This window comes from Pelecanus crispus, chromosome 21 (assembly GCF_030463565.1).
Source record: "Pelecanus crispus isolate bPelCri1 chromosome 21, bPelCri1.pri, whole genome shotgun sequence".
Classification (NCBI taxonomy): Eukaryota; Metazoa; Chordata; class Aves; order Pelecaniformes; family Pelecanidae; genus Pelecanus; species Pelecanus crispus.
Window position 1 is genome coordinate 373,652 of NC_134663.1, and position 19,166 is coordinate 392,817.

A 19,166-nucleotide genomic window follows, 5' to 3' on the forward strand; every position below is an offset into this window, starting at 1 on the left:
CAGAACTCCTGCGCAGGACTCCACGCCCGCACCGGCACCCGGGTAGGTTCACAGCCACCATCCTCCCCATGCCCAGCTCCTGGCTTTGGAGGGCAGCAAGTCTTCGCAGGCCCTCAGGAGCGCGGCAGCCTGTGCCTGCCTGCTGCGGGGAGCTGGGCTGGCCTGCGGTCCTGTCCCGACTCTCCGGCAGAGCAGAGCCGTGCCATGCCAAGCATCTCCCGCTTGTCTCCGAGCGGGGTGCGTGGCTGTGGCTGTAAGCTCTTGGGCTTGCTGTGGCCTAGCTCCCACTCTCCCACTCCAAGAAGCTGCTGGGAGCAGTCCCTCCACGGAGCTCCAGGCCCGTGGCAGGCAGTGCTGCCGGTCTGCTTTACGCGTGCCCTTTTCTTGCAAGGGGTGGTAAGGTCCTGGCACCGCTGCTGGGGAGCAGTGGACGCTGCTGTTGCGCGGCTTCTGCTTCCCTGGCAGGACTGCAGCCAGGCTTCCCAGGCGCAATACCTCTTTAAGAAACAGACCAACTCTTTCTCTCTAGTAGGTTTGGGGTTTTTTTTGTTGGTTGTTTTTTTTTTTTTTTGGCAAATACCATCGTTTTTGTTGGAATTTGTCCACAGGGGAATGAGGTCTGCACGGTCCAGTCCAGGTTCTTAGAAACATCTGCAACCTTGGAATAGCCGCTCAGGAGCGCCTGGGCCTCCCAGAGCTGCCCTGGCCCGGCGCCCGGGGTGCCAGGCGACGGCGGGCCCCTGGCCCGGCCTCGGGCCGCCCGCGGGGGAAGCAGCCGGTGCGCTCAGGCGGCCGAGCCCGGGGCCTCCCGCTGCCCCGAGCCCCGCCGGCCGCCCGCGGCAGCTCCCCGGCGGCCCGCGGGGCCAGGGCTGCGCGGCCCCGCTCCCGCCCGCAGCCCGCGCTGCAGCTGGCAGCCGGGCGCCGTCCCGCAGCCCGCGAGTGCCCGCAGCGGGCCGGCCCCGGGGCGCGGGGCTGCCGGCCGGCCGCGGAGGCGCGGCGCCGTCGGGGCCCGCCCGGGCGGAGCGGGGCGGGGCGGGCCGGGCCGGGGCGCAGCGTGATTGGCTCTCGGGTCGCTGATTGACACCGTCGGGCGGGCGCGCGGCGGGCGGCGCCGCGCTGATTGGCTGCCGGGGGCTCACAAACCCGCGGCGCGGCGCGGCGGGGCCAGATCGGGGCCGGGGCCGGGGCCGAGGCGGCGGTGGTGGTGGCGGTGGGAGCGGGCGGGCGGCGCGGCTCGGCTCGGCTCGGCTCGGCTCGGCTCGGCTCGGCGCGGCGCGGCGCGGCGCGGCGCGGCGCCCCGGGCAGTGCCGGCTGGCCCCGGGCAGGGCGCAGCAGAGCGGGCCGTCGGTGGGCAGCGGGGAGGGTCCCCGGGGGCGGCCGCCGGCAGCGGGGGAGCGGCGGGCGGCGCCGTCGGGGCCGCTGTCGGCGGGCGCGGCGATGGGCAGCGTGCGGGGGCCCCGCGGGGCGGCCCTGCGGGCGCTGGTGTCGCTGGCCGCCGGGCTGCTGGCGTGCGGCGGGGCCAGCGAGTACGACTACGTGAGCTACCAGTCCGACCTGGGCCCCTACCCGGGCGGGCGCTTCTACGCCAAGCCCCACCAGTGCGTGGCCATCCCCGCCGACCTGCGGCTGTGCCACAGCGTGGGCTACGACAAGATGGTGCTGCCCAACCTGCTGGACCACGAGACCATGGCCGAGGTGAAGCACCAGGCGAGCAGCTGGGTGCCGCTGCTCAACAAGAACTGCCACATGGGCACCCAGGTCTTCCTCTGCTCCCTCTTTGCCCCCGTCTGCCTGGACCGGCCGGTCTACCCGTGCCGCTGGCTCTGTGAGGCCGTGCGTGACTCCTGCGAGCCCGTCATGCAGTTCTTTGGCTTCTTCTGGCCCGAGATGCTCAAGTGTGACCAGTTTCCCCAGGACGACGTCTGCATTGCCATGACGGCTCCCAACGCCACCGAGGTCTCCAGGCCCAAAGGTAAGGCGTGACCAGCGCCACAGCCCTGCTCCTGGTGCTTTCCTCAGAGCCGATGGGGCCGGCGTTAGCCCAGGAGGGGCTGTGTGGGGCTGAAGGAGGTCTTGCGGCAGGAGGAAGCTCACCTGAACTCTGCTTCTCGGCAGCAGTCCTCCTCCAGCCTCCGAGCGCTCTGCAAGAGCTCCCGTCCCGAGGAAGGCAAGACACCCTGCCAGTTCCTCACCTCGGTCCCGGGGCTGAGCGTGGGAGCAGATGGTGCCAGGGCACAGCGGGTGCGTGGCTGCTCTGATCCCTGCGCAGGCACCGGGACCAGGCTCTGGCCCCTGATGGATCAGGGCTCCGACGCTCCATCCTCCAGGTGCTGGCAGCAGTTTCTCTCCCAAGCCCGACTCCTGTGGGGCCATTCTTGGCAGCAGTAGGACATGTGCTGTCCCGTGGCAGAAAGCGCTGCCTGACCGCAGTAAGTGGTGACAGCAGTCCTGGTGGGATGCCTCGCGTCCCGAGCAGTCCTGGGGCGAGAGGCTGGGCAGCCGCTGGCCGCGTGTGCGGTGGAAGTCGAGCCCCGCCGTCTCAGGTGGGGTGTGTGCTGGCAGGGGGGCAGGAGATTTATCAAGAAATGACTCGGGGAAAGTGGATGTGGTTCTTGTTTGCTTCTGTTAAGCGTGGCCGGTCTGTTCGGTGCCAGACTGGCTTGTTTGTGTGAGTTGCAATGAGTCTGGCTTGTTGATGAAAACTTTTAAAATAAATAAATATCCTGGTGTCACTTCGGCATTCTGCATCAGAGTGCTTTGGAGGGCTGGCAGGAGGGATATTTGTAGAGGGAGGAGGCAGAGGGCTATAAAAGAGTGCAATGCTTTCCTGTGTCCGGAGCTTCATTGAAAGGGATGGGCACTCCTGATTTCGGGAGGGGATAGTGCAGGCACCCTGGAGGAGCTCAGGGACAGGGGAGCCGTGTGTGGGGCTGAGCGATTCCCGTGGCTTCCAACACTGTGACTGGAGCTCATCTGGAGGGAAGGTCGCCCTTTGCAGCGGCCGCTCACGTGCAGTTACCTTTACAGACAAAGGCTTTACGTCGTGCTTGGCTGGGAGCCCTCGCCCAGCCTGCCGGGGACTGTGCAGTGTTATCCCAGCTCATCCCTGCGGGACTCGTACTTCAGGGAGCCCTTCAGTTACAGTGCAGGAAGGGAGTGCATCCTGCGGCAGAGGGGTGACACCCTGGGGGTGTCCCCAGGAGCCAGTGCGGGGGCACATGGAAGGGAGCGGAGAGCGATCGCTTGAGTGGGACGAGGCAGTTGCTGCGGGCAGGCAGCCTGCCCAGGGACAGGCAGGGAGGGATGCCTCAGCTCAACGCCCGCCGGAGCTGTACAGGGAAACTCTGATGTCTCGGCAGTGGCAGACTGTTGCGTCTTGGCGTGAAGCGTGTACCGGTGCCGGAGGGTGAGGTTTGGCTGCTCTAGCTCCCGGGGACGCAGCCTCTCTCCATGCGGTGCCGACGGCAGCACAGCCACGCTGGCTTCCTTGCCGCGGCTTGCGCTTACTGATGCGATCGCTGGAGGAAGCTCTTTGTTTTCCAGGAAGGCTCTAAAATCGTCTGTCCTGTGTGAACCTAGACCCTTGGTCAAGACCACAGTCGTGTCCTGTGTTGCGGGTACAAAGGTTGCTTTTTATTCCTTGGAGACTTGCAGCCAAGCGTGCTCCTGGGGCAGCTGGGTCTGAGCTGCTTGCTGTAGAGCTGCCCCTTCCCAGGTCTGAAACGGAGTTTGAGCTGTTCGCAGGTCGCTTGTTTTAAGAGACATTAGTGACCCAGGACCTGGGAACAGTCTTCTAGGTGAGCAGCAGCCTGCTAAGTTTTCCCTCGTGTAGTTTAACAACTAACTTTCTGGTCACCTTTCAGACCTGCCTTGACAGCAGCATTGGGGTGGGACATTGCCGCTTTCTTTTGGTGCTTTGGGCACCATGCTGTTGTTCGCAGGCATCGCTGAAGTGACTTTATTACAAGGAATTACATCAGCTCAGGTTTGATCCCTCTGTGCATCTATTGCTGGTCCTGTTTGGCATGGGGGAGGCCTCATTCTGCACAAGCTTTAGGGTGTATTAACTTGTTGTTTGAGTGAACTGTAAATCAGAGCTGGGTGACTATTGAAAGGAAGAATTGCAGCCGCACGGATAAACCACTCTCTGCTAAATGGCTTTGCAAAACTTATGTCCCAAGCACTTTTAAATGAGCAATTTGTTGGCAAGGATGTTTACAGAAAGTAAGTCTTTAAAATTGTTGCGCAAAAGTGAACTCTCTTCAGCATTCAGTGGAAAAGTATAAGCAGCCATCTTCACATCCCCTGGCTGCTTGAAAGTATTTCAAGAGAAACCCTTGCACGTGCTGTAGCTGAGCCCCAGCAGCTCCAGAGGTGTCAGGCCAAGCTCCCTGCGCCCATCGCACCGGCTGGGGCACTTCTCTGTCAGGGGGTGAGCAATCTTGCTAGAAAACGCTCCTTCAAGGTGAGGAGGCCAGGACCCCCAGTAATCTGCTGGGCTGGACCTGCTGCCCTTGGGTGTTCCAGCTTTCGTGGTGTTAATGCTGGTTTGCAGCAGAGGGATCTGGCGTGTGTTCTCCCATGAGTAACCTTCGGTTGGTGAAGCTCCGTGTGCCACATAACGCAATGCGCTGGGACGCTCTCGCCCCAAACAGCTTAGAGTGAACAGAGCAAACTCACAGTTAATTGTGGCCACTGCTGTAACATAAACCAACAGAGCCAGCTCTCCTGCGCGGGGGCTCCTGCTCCGCGCTCTGCAGAAGATCCGCCCGTGGCCCGCAGCGGTGGCTGGACCCGGCGAGGCGCTCGGCGCTTTGTCTGCTGGCGCTGCCACCGCTTGCAGACGGGGCTGCGTCTGGGTGAGCGCGCTTGTGCCGCTGCGGTTCAGCCCTCATCCCTGTGCATGCCGGGTCCTTCCCTCTGCCCGGGGCTCTGCCACAGGAGACCTTGCCCGCACTTTGCGTGCATCTTCCGTGGGTGCCCGCTGCTGGACCCCCTTCGGTCTTGGGCACTGGGGTGTGTTGATTCAAAGAGGGTCAGAACCCAGCAGCGTCCCCCCCTTTTCTCCAGGCACTAATAAGAACGAGGCCTTTTAGTATTTTTCCCCATTAACACCTCAAAATTGGAATTTGTTTCTGCCTCTCAAAGAGCTGACCTGCTGAATTCCTTTCTCCTTAAGCACGAGGTGGTAAAGCCTGCAGGCCCACAGGATGCATCAGGGGAGTTGCAGATTAATATAGCATTACACATTCCTTCTTCTGCCCCTGGAGTAAGCTGGCTCTAAAGCCAGGCCTTAGAAAATGGTCAGCAGGGAAAAAGCGAGCTGGATGCCGGCTGTGCTTGGAGCAGAGCTGTCAGCTGCAGAGGACAGGCCCTAGCTGAACTGCAGTAGGCTGTGCCCGGCACATGAGCTGTGGCGGGGTGCCGTGGGGTGCAGCCTGGCCCGGCACGTGCTGGCATGGCTGCCTCGGGGCTGCTGCGGCGGTGGCTGCCGGAGGCAAGAGGACCCGAGTTATGGCCGGGCTTCTTGTTGGCTCTTTCAGCCTGGGAGTGTGCGGGAAGGGGAAGGTGAGGCCCTGGGCAGCGCTGTGGGCTGGAAGGCGTTGGCCATGGTGCCTTGGGAGAGGTGTGAGGGCAGGCAGTTTTGGGATAGCTGTGGCTTCACAAAACAGCAGTTTTCCTGGGGCACAGAGCTGTGCGGGAGCTGGTCGGGCCCCTGGCAGCCCTGCAGGCACATCCGTGCTGCGCCGGGGCTGCTGGAGGAAGGCCCCCGCGCGTGGAGCCGCCCAGCGCGCAGCTGGGGGAGCACCGGGCGCCCGCTGCCACTCGCAGGCCGCGGGGGTCCTGCTGGCACGGGCGGCACGGCGCAGGGATGCGGCGGCCTGGCAGCGGGATGTGCGCACGGGTGAGGCCGCTGCTCGTGCTGCGTTGGACGGCTGGCAGCGCTTTCCCTGCCCGGGGCGGCGGCAGAGCCGCAGGGCAGTGTCCTCTCTGCGGCGAGAGGAGCGGCGGCAGCATGCGCCTGCAGCGCGGCAGGCGTGCGCCACGTCGCCGGTGGGAGCGGGGGTGGATGCGCTGCCCCGCAGAAGGGGCTGCCCAGCGCGGCTGCAGCGGCTCCGGCCCGCACGTGATGGCTGCTGGCTCAGGGCCCTCGCGCTGTCGAGGTGGGGGCCCCTGCCACGCCGGGGTCCCTGCCATCCTGCCTGCGCCAGAGCATTCCCAGGGACTGCTGTAGCGCAGCTAAAACAAAGCCTGTGTTTTCACCAGGGAACAATGAGTCTTATTTTCCATTTTTTGAGGGTTTTTTTTTCTTTGGTTGCCTGGAAAGCTCATAGGGTGGATGCAGAGGTGGCTTTCACATTCGTCTGGCCTGTGTAGGCTCAGCCATTTTCCAGCACGCACTTTGGCTGCTGAGGCACGTCGAAGTGCTTCGCGCACTGGAATGTGCGGAGATGAGCTAACGCGCGGCAGGTACCCCCTCTCGTTCCTGGGGGTCGTCCCCAGCGCAGTAACCAACTCTTGGCACTGCAGCAGAGGCAGAGTGTCACCCTCCTGCCAGCATCCCCTTTCCCTCATCATGAGCTCATTAAATGTGCAGCCTGGATGGAAATATTCTGACTGCTGGTTTTTAAAAATAAAGTGTTGGGGACGTCATCATGTCCCCAAAGGCTGGCTTCTGCCTGTGTCACTCTAAGTTAAAACAGTAAAAGTGGCAATTGCATGTGTGGATTTGGGAAGAGGAAGTTACCCAGGTGATGGGCGGCTCTCACAGGTGCCGAGGTACCAGGAGCGGGACTGTTAAGGCAGCTTTTGGGTGCTGTGCCTCGTGACTTGCACATCGGGGCGATTGCAAGGCCAGTCGCTCTCCATGTGTGATTAATAAAGACATGGTGCATGACCCCAGGAATTAGCATTTGGCACAGAACACGTTTAGGGGGGCAAGAGGGGAAGAACAAGCCACAGAAAACAAATGTCTCGCCTGAAACCCCGTGGGGCATCTGTGACTGAGGAGACTCGGCTCTGCGGTCGGTGCGGGTCGTGGCTGTGCCTCCCTCGCCAGCCGTTCTGGCTCTGCTGGGAGACCTCTTTTTTCTGTCCAGCAACACTGTGGGTTTTGCCGGCCTGGCCGAGGGCTGGAAGGGGGCGAGGGCTCCGTCTGCACGCAGGGACTGGCAGATGTTTCGCTGCAGTGCTGTCCCCAAGAATAACTCCCTTGTGTCGGAAAGAGCCCTCCGTCCTGCTGGACCAGGAACAGAAGCAGCGTCTCCCAGCTCAATAAATTCATCCACCAGTAGCACAAATCTGCGTCTGTGCTGCTGGGTGGTCTCTGCTCCGGCTGGTGACGGGAACCTGGAAACAGATTTTTATTCTCTGGGTGAAGGGAGCTTTCCTGCCAGATGGACCCCGATGGAACAGCCTGGGCTGGTGTTTCCCAGTGGAGGATGTTGGCCGCTGCCAGTGGCTGGCGAGCAGAGCCAGCTCTCCTCTGCCGGAGCCATGAGGCTGGCCTGCAGGGTGTAGCCAGGCCAAAAACAAAAAAGAGAAGACGTGCGCTCCTGGGGTCGTGGTGGAGGGGCTTCTGGAGGTGTGTGGGTCTGTCACCAGCTGGTGCTGCTCTGGGGCAGGGAGGGAGGCGAGGGGCTTGCGTGCGATGCCTGGGGAAGCCTGTGGGGTGGTCCCCGGCACTGAGGGGGAACCTGTGCTGAGCTGGGCCATGCCAGTCCTGAACCCCCCTGCCTGGCTCCAGGGCGGCTCCTGGCTGGAGCAGCCCCTCGGCACGGGAGCCGTTCCCGGGCACCGTCCTCCTCCCATGCCAGGGTTTGGGCGCTGCGTGCCCACCTTGGCATGCTGCGGGGAGGGAACGTCAGCGGGCCGTGGGCCATGCCCCATGGCAAGCGGCTCCCCTCAGCTGAGCGCCTGGCCCTGAAAACTCCTCTCCTTGCCAGCGCTGTCCTGCTCTTGGCAGCTGCCTGCTCCTGCCCGTGCCTGGCCTTGGGGCCGCTGGCAGCGCTGGAGCGGGGCTGGCAGGAGGCTGCCCGTGGCCAGCGCTGCCCTGTGAGCTGGTGGACGGCTCCCGGCCCCTGGCCGGGTGTCACCCCACGGGGCTGGGACCTGGGACCCCATGGCAGGTACCCTGGTGCCTGGGCGCGCGCCCGCCTCGAGGGCAGCGATCTGACAGCATGGGCAGCCTGGCTCTGCGGCGCTCCTTGAGCTGGCTGCTCACCACCTCTTCTCTCCTCTTGCCAGGAACGACTGTGTGCCCCCCTTGTGACAACGAGATGAAGTCGGAGGCCATCGTGGAGCACCTGTGTGCCAGCGAGTTTGGTAAGGAGCAGCGCTGAGGGCACGGGGAGGCTTTCCTGGCAGGGCAGTGTGACTCCTGTGTGGGCCAGATCCTGCACCGCTGTTTCCCTGTCTGCCCTGAGAGCAGTTGCGGCCAGCGGCACAGCCGGTGTGGCTTCGTCGCCCGCGGGCAGCCGCGGTCCTTCCCTGCGGCGAGCGTACCTCTAGATGTCAGTGTCGGCGCGCAGAGGCGGGCGGTGGGACTGGACGGGACTGGACACGTCCGGGACGTGTCTGGCTCCTGCAGCCGAGCGCACCTGGGGACTGGGACAGCGGGGTCCTGGTGACAGTGCTTGCGCTCCTGCATCGACCTCGCTGCAGTGTTGAGCGTCTCCTGCCCCGCCTGGTGAAACGCCGTGCGGGACGAGGCCCCCGAGGGCGGGATCACCCGCCGAAGCAACGGTGCTGCAGGCTGCGAGGCCCCGCTGCTGCCGTCAGCCCCAGCTGCGAGCAGAGAACCAGATGGTGTTGGTCTGGAGTCTGGGGATGGGGCAGAAGTGGCAGTGTCTGTTCCCTGGTGAACTCAGTGGGGTTCATAACTTAACCCTGGTGTTCCCGTGCTCCTGTGTGCTTGCAAGAGTGGTGCATAGGATGGATCCTTATTCTGCTTGCAGTCATGAAGGAGCAAACCAGCTTCCTCCTTCCCCCAGACTGCTTGTACTGCTGGGTTTCTCTTTAGCAAAGTTATGCTCCTCTTGTCAAGTCTAGGTGTAAAAACCCAAAGCCAGTCCTTGTCTAGCTAGGGCCAAGCAGCGAGCTTAAAAAATGCAGAGCTACTTGAAAGCTGTGTCCTAAATGTATTATGACTGAGTCAGGCAATCATAGGTAAACAGAACTTCATTTAAAAAAAAAAAAAAAAGTATCACAGGGAAAAATATTAGCTTTCTCAGATCAAACCCAGAATTAACTGGTTTTGACATCCTTGCTGGTGTATGTAACTTTCCCGGAAGGTTATTAAAGGCATATTGAACAAGGTGTGCATTCCTCAGGGATTAGCGCTTGAATGTGCCCTGCGCCAGAGCGCACTGTGCAAACCCAAACCTGCTCTGCATGTTGGCGTATTACCCTTTCTGCTGGAAATGAATTCTCAACTCTCCTGCAGATTTGGTATGCCAGAAGTCCTAAGTGCGGTGCAGACTTTTTCTAACAGGGAAAAGCATCGACGGGAACACCCATGTAATAGTTTCCCAGGAATGTGCGTACCTTGAGCTGGGTCAGGGAGCAGATGCGTTCGGCATGGCAGCCTGGCTGGGGAGCGGGATGTGCTGTTCACCTGGCTTGGGCTGAGCCGGAGCGCTCTGAGCTCTGCCCCAGGCAGGCACGAGATGAGAGATGAACAGGAGCTGCCCCTGCCCCACTGCATCCGTGGGGAGAGACTGGAGGGAGCTTCCCAGCTGGCGGGGAGGGAGCAAGGGGCCTCTGGGACCAGGGCACCTGGTTTGGGCAGTGGCTGTGTGCCTGGGTTTGTGGTGATGCAGAGGCATCACCCTGGGCCGGGGGCTCTGGGCTTGGGGACCTCCAGCCTGGAGGAGGAGCGAGGGGAGCCGGCCGGCTGGCAGCGGTGGCTCTGATGTCGGTGGGTCGCTGCGATACCTGTTGCCTCCCCGGAGGCACGCAAGGAGCAAGCCGAGGTGGTGTCCCGCTGGTGGGCAAGCACCGGGAAGAGAAATACGTGCTCAACCGCATGCTTGTCATCAGCTTCTGCTGCTAAATATCCTCCCCGTGCTCTGCGACAGTTACACAACGGGGAGCAGAGGCCAAACCAGAAGTATTCACAGCCTTGGTGGAACGGCTTGAGACATGGACTTGCCCACAGAGTAAGTTGGTTGTTGGGAAATTTTGTGGTGACAGCGTCCAGAGGATGGAAATATTTCTTGGCAGGCGGCTCCCTGGGTAGGGCTGCGGCGGGTGGCCAGATCTAGTGTTACCATGCACCGCAAGCAGCGGTAGAGCAGCAAGTAGAGGAGACCTCAGCCCCCGTCCCTACCCCCACTCAATCCAAAATGGCTGTGAAGGTTTCACAGAAGCCCTCCTCCTGCTGTTGTTTGGGGTGGTGGGGATGGGTCCCTGTTCCCAGGCCAGCTGTGCTGGGTCCCAGCACAGAGGGAGAGAAACGGGAGCCAGCTCCACAGGCTCGTCGCACCGGGAGGAGCTCCTCTGCCTGCTGTGTCAGGGAGCTCGGTGGTGTGACCGAGTGCCCTGTGCCCATGTCTGGGTGACAGCAGCTTGTCCCCTAGACCGCAGGCAGGTGCAGCTAGAATTGAACCAGCTTGTGTGAGCCCTTGGGATCACTTCAGGTGTAATGTCAGGTGTCACAACTGCATCAGCGCACCCACCTGACTTGCCCAGATCACCATGTTTCTCCAGCTTTGTATAAAGATGTTTGTTTTCTCTGCCAAAGCAGAGTCGAATGGTTTTTCTGACCATTGCAAGGAATTTGGGATCATTCTTTTTTCTGTGCATCAGCACAACTCCAACATGTAACTTTACTTTTTAAACATGTCAGAGCTCTTGCTGATGCTGAGGTTGCTCCCATTCCTCCTCCTTCCCACTCCTGCTTTCTCCTCTTGTCTCAGAAAGACGTTTTTCATTTGAAAATGAGATGACCTCCCTACTGTAGAGGAGCCCAAAGGCAGCGGAGCAGGACACAGCTGGTGTCTGCTAAGCGTGAACCATCACTCTGTCTTCACACTGGAAAGCTGGTCATGTCTTGGATATACTTTTGTTCCTCTGCTTCTTCCCATCACCAGACTTAATCATGGTGGGAAGCTCACTTGCATGGGTTTTCAGTGGTGTAGGCTTCTTGCAGCTGCATTTGGTGGTTTTTTCCTTCTGTCGCTGTGTTTTTCCAGGAGGGTCCTGGGTGCACGTAGCGCTGCCTCCAGATGTGCCCAGTGTGTAGCCAGCTGGGGAGCTGGAGCAAGGGAAGAGGTGCGATGCTGGCCTTACCTGTGCCCTGCGGGGCAGGGCAGTGCAGGGTGCTCCTGGGGACGTCCCAGCTGTGGAGAGGAGCCAGCAGAGGAGGCATTGACTTTAGGAAGTTTTCTCAAAGCACAGCGCGCAGCCCTTGGATCTTTGTTTAGTGTTGGGGGGTTACTGTCATGGGGTGATTTCTCAAGGAGAGCTGTTTATCTGGCACTAACATAAACTCCCAACCCTTCAGACTGAGATTTCTCATGCACATCCACCAAGGTAAACACTGGCAGCTGACAGGTTACAGATCCTCATCACAGCCAGACATGTACAATAAATGTTTAAACTAACGTGTGCTGCATGGGGCAGCTGTTGGTGGGTCCTGCACTGATTCCCGCAGTAACGTTACTGCGGGTTTCCCTTACGCCCCAGTGCCTCATTACAGACAAGACTCAAGGAGCGCTTTGCCCACCACTGTTGCGCGGCTGTGCCAGGGTGGGAGGTGGCTGTGTAACAGCCCTGGGAGCGATGTCAGTCTCGAGGACGGCAAAGGAAGAGATCTGCATCCAGCTGTGAACACAGGAAGACTGTAAAGAAAGGGGACCTTTCTTCCTTGGGCCAGGACAGGGCCTTGGACAAGGCGCTGGGGCTCAGAGGGGTGCCAGGAGACTGCCAGCCTCGTGGGCCAGCAGGACTCTGGGTTTACGTTCGTTTGAGCAGCAGTGAATGTGGGCTCCTGGGCTGGTTTGAGGCAGCTCCGCTCCTTGCTGCACTGCCAGCAGCTTGGCAGCTCCTCCAAGAGCAGGATGGCTCTGGGGCGGCAGCTTGTCTTGCCGTCCACGTGGCTCTGGCTGGAGCTCGTCATGCGATAGCTGCACGGTGGGAGCGATGTGCATGCTCCCGTACCCCCAGCAAAGCATTCAGCGCTGGCTGCCTGCTGTGGCCGTCCTGCCTGCAGGTGGAGGGGACCTGGGTCAGCACTGCCAGAGGCAGGTGGAGGTTAGCTTCTCCTTTCTTTATTTCAGCAGCATGCAGGAGCCTGCCTCCTCTTCTTCATCCTAGCTCTCTCCTTAGAAGCACCAGCCAAGTGGCTCCAGGAAAGGGGAATGTTTTTGACCCAGCATCTCTGCCTGCAGCTCCCAGCATTTCACCTGGTTTGCCGCTCAGTTACTTGCCGTAGCAGCAGTGCCCCGTCCCTGCGGTGCGCAGCAAGGTCCTGTTGCACCTCTGGCTGTGTGTGAGCGCTGCTCAACCTCTGCCTGCCGAGGCTGGGAGCAGGCAGCAGAAGCATCGCCCATGGCTTGGAGCAGGGCTGCAGGAGCGCAGAGCAGAGGGCGGTGGTGCAAGGACCCTCTCTTGGGGCACAGAGCAGCTCTGGGGGCTGGGCCAGGTATGTGTGGGCTAGCTGCAACTTAGATTTTGTGCAGTTCTGGCGTGCTGGGGGCAGTGATGGATGCATGATGAAGTGTGAGATTGCCCTCCTGTGCCCCCGCAGCCACCTCCCCCAGCCTCCCTGGGATGCAGCCAGGGTTTGTTTCTTACTACTCGTGCAGGCTGGGCTGGCCCCGGAGTTCATTCCTCTCTCTGCTTCTCTTGGTGATTTTATTTATTGTTTCTGCCCTTTCTCTGGGGTCTGAGAGGATCCTGCTGAACGGGCTCTTGCTGCACTGGAGACTGCAGTACAATCAATACATGCTGTTTATTTTTTCCCGTGACTGACAGCTCCTTGCCTGCGGCCTTCTCCTGTTACAGCCCTAATGTGTCTTCTGGCAGGTTTCCTCCTTCTGAGTGATTTCTAAAGGAAGGAGCAATGAAGCTGAAGGAACAGCAGAGCTTTCCCTTCTCTCACGTTCCCTTCCCTGCCCCTGAGGTGCTGGCGTGGGGCCCCTGCCTGTGCAGGCAGGAGAACAGCAGAGATGGCATCCTGGTCCCAGGCTCCTGTGTGCTGAAAAAGAGGGGTTGGAAGTGTCTGCGGGCACAGTCACGGTGGGTGTGTGGTGGTGGTGGGCGGTGAGAAGGGCGCAGGGGCTCACGCGTCTCAGCCTGTGGCCGCCCCTGGTACGGCACAGTCCTCGGGCACGTGGAGAGGGTGCTGGTGTTCGGGAAGGAGAGTGCTTTGCTTTCAGGCGGCACTAATGTGGTGCTCCCAGTTTGCCTGGGAGCCTGGGTTTCCTCTTTCCCCATGCTGGGGGTGGGACTGAAAAACTGGAGCTGTAGGGACATCGATAAGAATTGTTTCAAGCGATGAAATGCGAGTTGTGCTTTGTCAGGCTGGACCCCAACCAGCTCTGCGGGGCCTTTGCTGCTCTTGGAGCTGCTGCTGCCAAGGATAATTTCATTCCGAGTGAACAAACACTTTCATATACCCTGTTTCATATTAGTAGAAATAAAAAAAGACATTTTTATATGTCCAGCACTCCCTACTCTCTCTGCATTAGAGATAGCAAAGCTATGCTACCATCTGATACGAGCCATTTGTAGTTGGGGCCAAATACAAGGCTTGGTCTAATGGGGGTGCGTCATCCCGGGCCAGGGTCTGACTCTGCTGATGGGAGCTGCGGCTGGTGATGGAGCTGTGCTGCCTCTTGCATGTCCTCCCTGGGCATCCCGGAGTCGGAGCGATCCAGAGAGAAGTGCGAGGTGGCTTGGGGCTGCAGGAGAGGAGGACCTTGGAGGGGACGAGGCTGCCCATGCTGGCCTTCTCTTCCTGACTCCAGTGGTCACTGGTGGCATGGTCCTGCTGGATGACGCCTTGGAGAAGGAAGGGCTGGTTGGTGATGCGTGTTGTGCAGGAGCAAGGGTGCTGGGGGAAAGCTGGTCGTGGCTGCTGGCTGGTGCATGCAGGCTCCTTGCAGGAGTCTCTGCGCTGTTCAAGGGCGCTGCAGCTACGTCTGATTCTCTTGCTGGCAGCTCACTGTGGCAGTGGGCATGGTCTGGTGAGAGGGTCTGTGCCTGTGCTGGGCTTTTGGCACCGGCTTTCCCAGCCGTGGCAAAGTGCTGGCGAGTGGCTCGTGCCTGAGCTGACATCAGCTTCTTGATGCTGGGGCTGAGCAAGGGCAAGCGTGGGTTTAGTGCCCCAGGAGGATTTCTGCTGTTGTAAACACAACATGGCTGAGAGCTGTTGAGTCCCAAATTAAATCCTGAAATCTGCCTTTGTTGTGTTTTGTTTTTGCCCTCCCAGCCTGAATAATGCTTTCACTTCTGTGTTTTCTGCGAAGAGCCTTTGAAGTGGGTGGCTGGACGCTGGCTTGCGCTAGAGGTGTTCTGCCATGACTCGCCCGCAAGCAGACGTACCGGCAGCGCTCACAGGAAGGATGTTTTGGGACCACGCGTGGCACGAAAGTAAAACCTCTCCCTGTGCTGTGCAGGAGTCCCCCTCTGCCCTGAGCACCGTCAGCCGCACAGCCCCAGGGTGTGCTCGCTGCTGGAGGGGAACAGCGGGGAGAGCCTCCCGCTTGGCCAGTCCTGCGCGGTGGGGAGGGATCGTCCCTGTCCCCGTCCCTGTGGGCGTGGATGTCCCAGAGGGGTGCGCGGCATCCGGGGCATGCTGCTCGCCTCCTGCCCCGGCACCCAGGGGCTGCAGTCCTGGCCCTGTGCTGTGCTGGATCCAGCACTGTGTCTCGGCGGTGCTGGCAATGTTGCGAGCAGAGCTGAGACAATGCCTGGCTGGAAAGGGCTTTCCTGGTTTTATGGGTGGTCCTGGCTGCAGGTGGCCACCGGTGCTGCTGGGACAGCAGAGAATGGGGCTCCTCTGCCGTTACCTCTCTCGTATGGCCGGGAGTTGGCTCCTGGTCCCGTCAGTGCTCCCGTTTACAAGCAAGTTCATGGTCTCTCCGCAGCCCCCATGGGTGCTGTCTGTCTACAGGTGCTCGCCGTGGAGGGAGCGAGGGCCTTTCAGTGTGAGTGTGTCAGCCAGCATCTTCAGGAACATGGTGGATGCTTTGATTAGCAGGAGCTTGGGTGAAAATGGAAGGTGTTGAGTGTGTTAGGTGAGGAGATGTGATTGCAATTTAGTGAGGGAGCACAGGTTTGATGAGAGGTTGTGCTGGAACATGTGTGTATCATGTGAGAGTGAAGGGGAAGATGGGCTTGCGGCTGGCGTGCTGCTTCTGCAGCGCTGCAGAGCCGCTGCAGCATGCAGGGTGGCATGGGTTGATGCTGCAGCTCATGCTGGGGCAGTCCTGCAGCTGTGGTGCAGGCAGGCTGCAGCTGCTGGGCTGAGAAGGCTGTGCACGCTCGCGCTATGAATAATTCTCCAAGTCTCTTCTTGGGGTCAGGTCCCGCCTGGCAGCAACGGCTGAAGATTTAGCCTGTGTGAGCAAGCGCATCCTGGGGTCTCGGAGGCAATTTCGGCTTTTCTCCTGCTCGGCGCTGAGACAGATTTGGTGCGGCGCAGGGGGAGCAGAAAGGCCAGGGCTCCCAGGGAGGAAGCTGTTTGCTTTGGCAGCTCAGTTGGCTCCTGGAGCCAAGGCTCAGTCTGTCCCGCTTGAGCCTTTCCCCCGGTGCCTGCCCGCTGCTGGGGTGGAGGTGTTCCCGGGCCCAGGGGGATGCCAGGCGAGCTGCAGAAGCGGGAAGTCGCATGATGGTCTCCCCTGCCAAATCCTTTATGTTTTAGGAAAGCCACAAGCCAAGGGGCTGCCTCCTGCTGCATGGTGGTGTGCTCTTAGAGCTGGGTGTGCAGCTGGGAATGAACGTGCCCTCAGGCGCCACTTTTCTGATGTGCGTGGAAAATGCCAGAGCTGCGTGTCCGGCCCCGCTGCTGTGAAACGTGCCCTTTGTGCCGGGGAGTCCTGCCTGGCAAGCGGGTCTGAGCTTAAGGAGCGTGGCCCAAGTCGGGGAGCAAGGGGCGACGGGGGAACCAGGTCACTGGCAGAGGGGTGAAAACTGAACGGTGATTATAATGCCTTTTTTTTTTGGCTCGTGTGACTGCTTAGTCCACAGCAAGGCAGCTGAAACTTGGTAGTCCTTGAGCCAGGCTGCGTTTTACCTGGGTAGCACTGCGAACCCCCTCTGCTGACAGCAACGGCATTGTTGCTGGGAAGAGCAGAGTCCTGCACAAACTATTTGCACCCCTGATCAGCCTCCTCGTTGGTCCTCCTTGGCGTTATCTGATCTTGGCTCTGTGCACCGCTTTGCACGAGTGAGGTTTGGATGAGTTTTTAGTTCACGTCTGGATTTATGGTTCACGTGGGCAGCTCATGCTCCCTGAACCTGCATCGCTCGCTTGCAAAACAGATAACCACTGCTGTGCAGAGAAGGGAGCGGCTGTGAGCTCCTATGGCACAGGATTACCAGACCCTCTCTCTTCCATAGACTATGATACTTGGAGTAGAACCTCACCTCCACTAGCTGCCAGCTTGTTTTCTTCCTCTAGCAACAAGGATCTAAACTTGCAGCGATCACAGCAAAGCAATTTGCAAACAAGCCGTTTTGAAAAAGTCTCTTATTACTGGTATTATAGTATTCCTCCTGCACTGGCAACCGCTGTGCTTAGTGCAAGAGTTCAAAGTCAGAACGGATAAAGAAATTGAGGTTCACATTGAAGGATTCTGCTGCTGCTGCCCAATTAATGTCATGGAGCTTAGAGCTGCCTGAAAACGACTTGCTTCATTTTCCAGATTTGTTGCAAATTGATCTGGTTCAGCGTCTTTAGCTCCTTAAAGCTTGAGTCTCTTTAGCTCCTTAAACATCCTGAATTTGGAAAACAGATGGAATGCAAATTTCACTTAGGTTTCCAGTCCTGGATTACTTTCTTGTACAGTAACAGTATAACACGACAGGGCTCTTGGCAAACACAGCAGGTGTTTTTGGCAGACGGGCAGATAAATACCGTTACTTCTCTTGCCAGTGCAGTGGCTGGGAGCATGAGGGCAATACGGAGACTCTGCTGCCTTCTCAGGGTTGTCATCGTGCTGTCCTGCTGCCATTCACGTTTGGAATGGTGAGCAGAGCTGCCGTCCAGAAAGCAATGTATGTTCGTTGCTACAAGTTCCAGCAGAGCAAGACTTCAAGGAGCGATGCTGCGGGGACCCGTCTCCCTGCCAGAGCCAGAGGCTTCTGCATGCCGTCTGCTGCACGCGCTCTGAGAGTCAAATGAGAAGAGACAGCAGACAATTAATCACCTATCTGAATGCTATTTATCTGCAGCTCTGAAGCAAACTCCCAAATGATGGAAATATGTTAGTAATTTTTGGCCATATGTGCTTTTCCCCAAAAATGAGGCAGAGCCAAATGGCACAGAAGTGATACTTTAATGTACAACACATTTTCATCATTTTTCCCATGTATACTAAATTCCTCTTCATAGTCGTGGCAAAGGAACATTAATTTTTTTTTTTTTTTTTTTTTTTTTTTTGATTTGGGTTGCGATTAACTCGGGAAAATGCTGAACCCAAGGAGGAAAACATTTTCCGTGGAAGTTTATTGGATTAACTCCCCTTCTCCTGGGGAAGGTGCAGACGTGCGGCAGCTCCACGCGGCTCGGCCTCCCGCGTGCGGGTCCTTAGAGGCGGCTCTTTGCAGGGGGCTTCACTGCTCGAGTGGGGAGCTGTGCGGTGCTCCGAAACTTGTTTTGCAGGCACCTGAGGGCTGGGAGTGACTGCAAACAAATGCTTGAGAAGCCAAGTTGACCTTTTAGATGACCCTTTCAAGAGTCTCTCCATGCATCTAGAGCAAGCAAATCACCTTGTTTACTCAGCTAAGGTTTTTCTAGCAAAGAGCGTATCGCCAGCTGGACAAGTCTCCCTCTCAAATAAAAAGCGCCCGGTGTGCTTTGCTGGGGGAAGGGAAACAGAGACGTCGGTGTCTTACCTTGATGCTCTCCCAGGCGCGGGGCCGGCTCCGCTTCGGGCGTGAGGGGTTTGTGTTGCGGTCAGCGGGCCGAGTCATTGCTGGGGCGCCGCCGCAGAGAGCAGAGCAGGGGGACGCGGGAGCAGAGCGGGTCGCTGGGTGTCTGCAGCTGGGCAGCGCGCTGGTGCCGTCCTGGGGCGGGGGCACCGCTGCCCCCGAGCCCCCGGCCTCCCTTGGCAAAGGCTTTGTGCCAGCGAAGGCTGCTCAGGAGTCGTTTTGTATTTTCCCCTCTCTCTGGCTTGTTTTTCAGCTCTGAAGATGACCATAAAGGAAGTGAAGAAGGAGAACGGGGACAAGATGATCATCCCGCGGAAGAGGAAGGCGCTGAAGCTGGGGCCCATCCGGAAGAAGAACCTGAAGAAGCTGGTGCTGTTCCTGAAGAACGGGGCCGACTGCCCCTGCCATCAGCTGGACAACCTCGGCCACTACTTCCTCATCATGGGCCGCCAGGTGAAGACCCAGTACCTGCTGACGGCCATCTACAAGTGGGACAAGAAGAACAAAGAGTTCAAGAAGTTCATGAAGAAGATGAAGTCTCCCGACTGCCCGACGTTTCCATCCGTCTTCAAGTGATGCGGTGGGCAGCAGGAGAGCCGCCGCCTGGACCTCGCGCAGCCCGGCACGGCAGCTCGGTCTCGCTCCTCTGCAGTGGGGATGCTGGAGCCGAGCCCTCCTGCTCCTCCCCTGTGCTCCTCGGAGCTTCCCTTGCCGACCCCAGCCCTCCCACCTCCCCGCTGCTGGCATTTTCCTGATCACCCGGGCGTGCGAGTGTGACGTGCGTGCACCAAACGGTCGCTGAGGTCACACGCGATTTACATCCGCAGTATCCAAAGACCTATTGCTGTACAGATATGTACATTCATTTAAACAGCAGCTATCAGGTAAAGAGGGCAAGCGGAGGGGTGTGAAGTTATGTCAAGAGGTTACATGACTGCAGAAAGGACCCTTGTGACCATGTTACTCCCATCTTCATGGCTGCAGGATTGCCCTAAATTAATTTGTGTTTTAACCAGAGCCAGCCAATTAGAAAAGCATCCCATCCTCACGATAAAAGTTAATAA

General features: G+C 59.2%; 1 protein-coding gene across 1 annotated transcript; it reads left to right on the plus strand.

The window, feature by feature from the left end:
* Positions 1–1,437: 1,437 nt before the first annotated feature.
* SFRP1 (secreted frizzled related protein 1) lies at positions 1,438–18,678 on the plus strand. The gene is made up of 3 exons (XM_075724114.1): positions 1,438–1,972; positions 8,248–8,325; positions 18,356–18,678. The coding sequence occupies exons 1-3, from the start codon at positions 1,438–1,440 to the stop codon at positions 18,676–18,678; spliced, it is 936 nt and encodes a 311-aa protein (XP_075580229.1).
* The last annotated feature ends 488 nt before the right edge of the window (positions 18,679–19,166 follow it).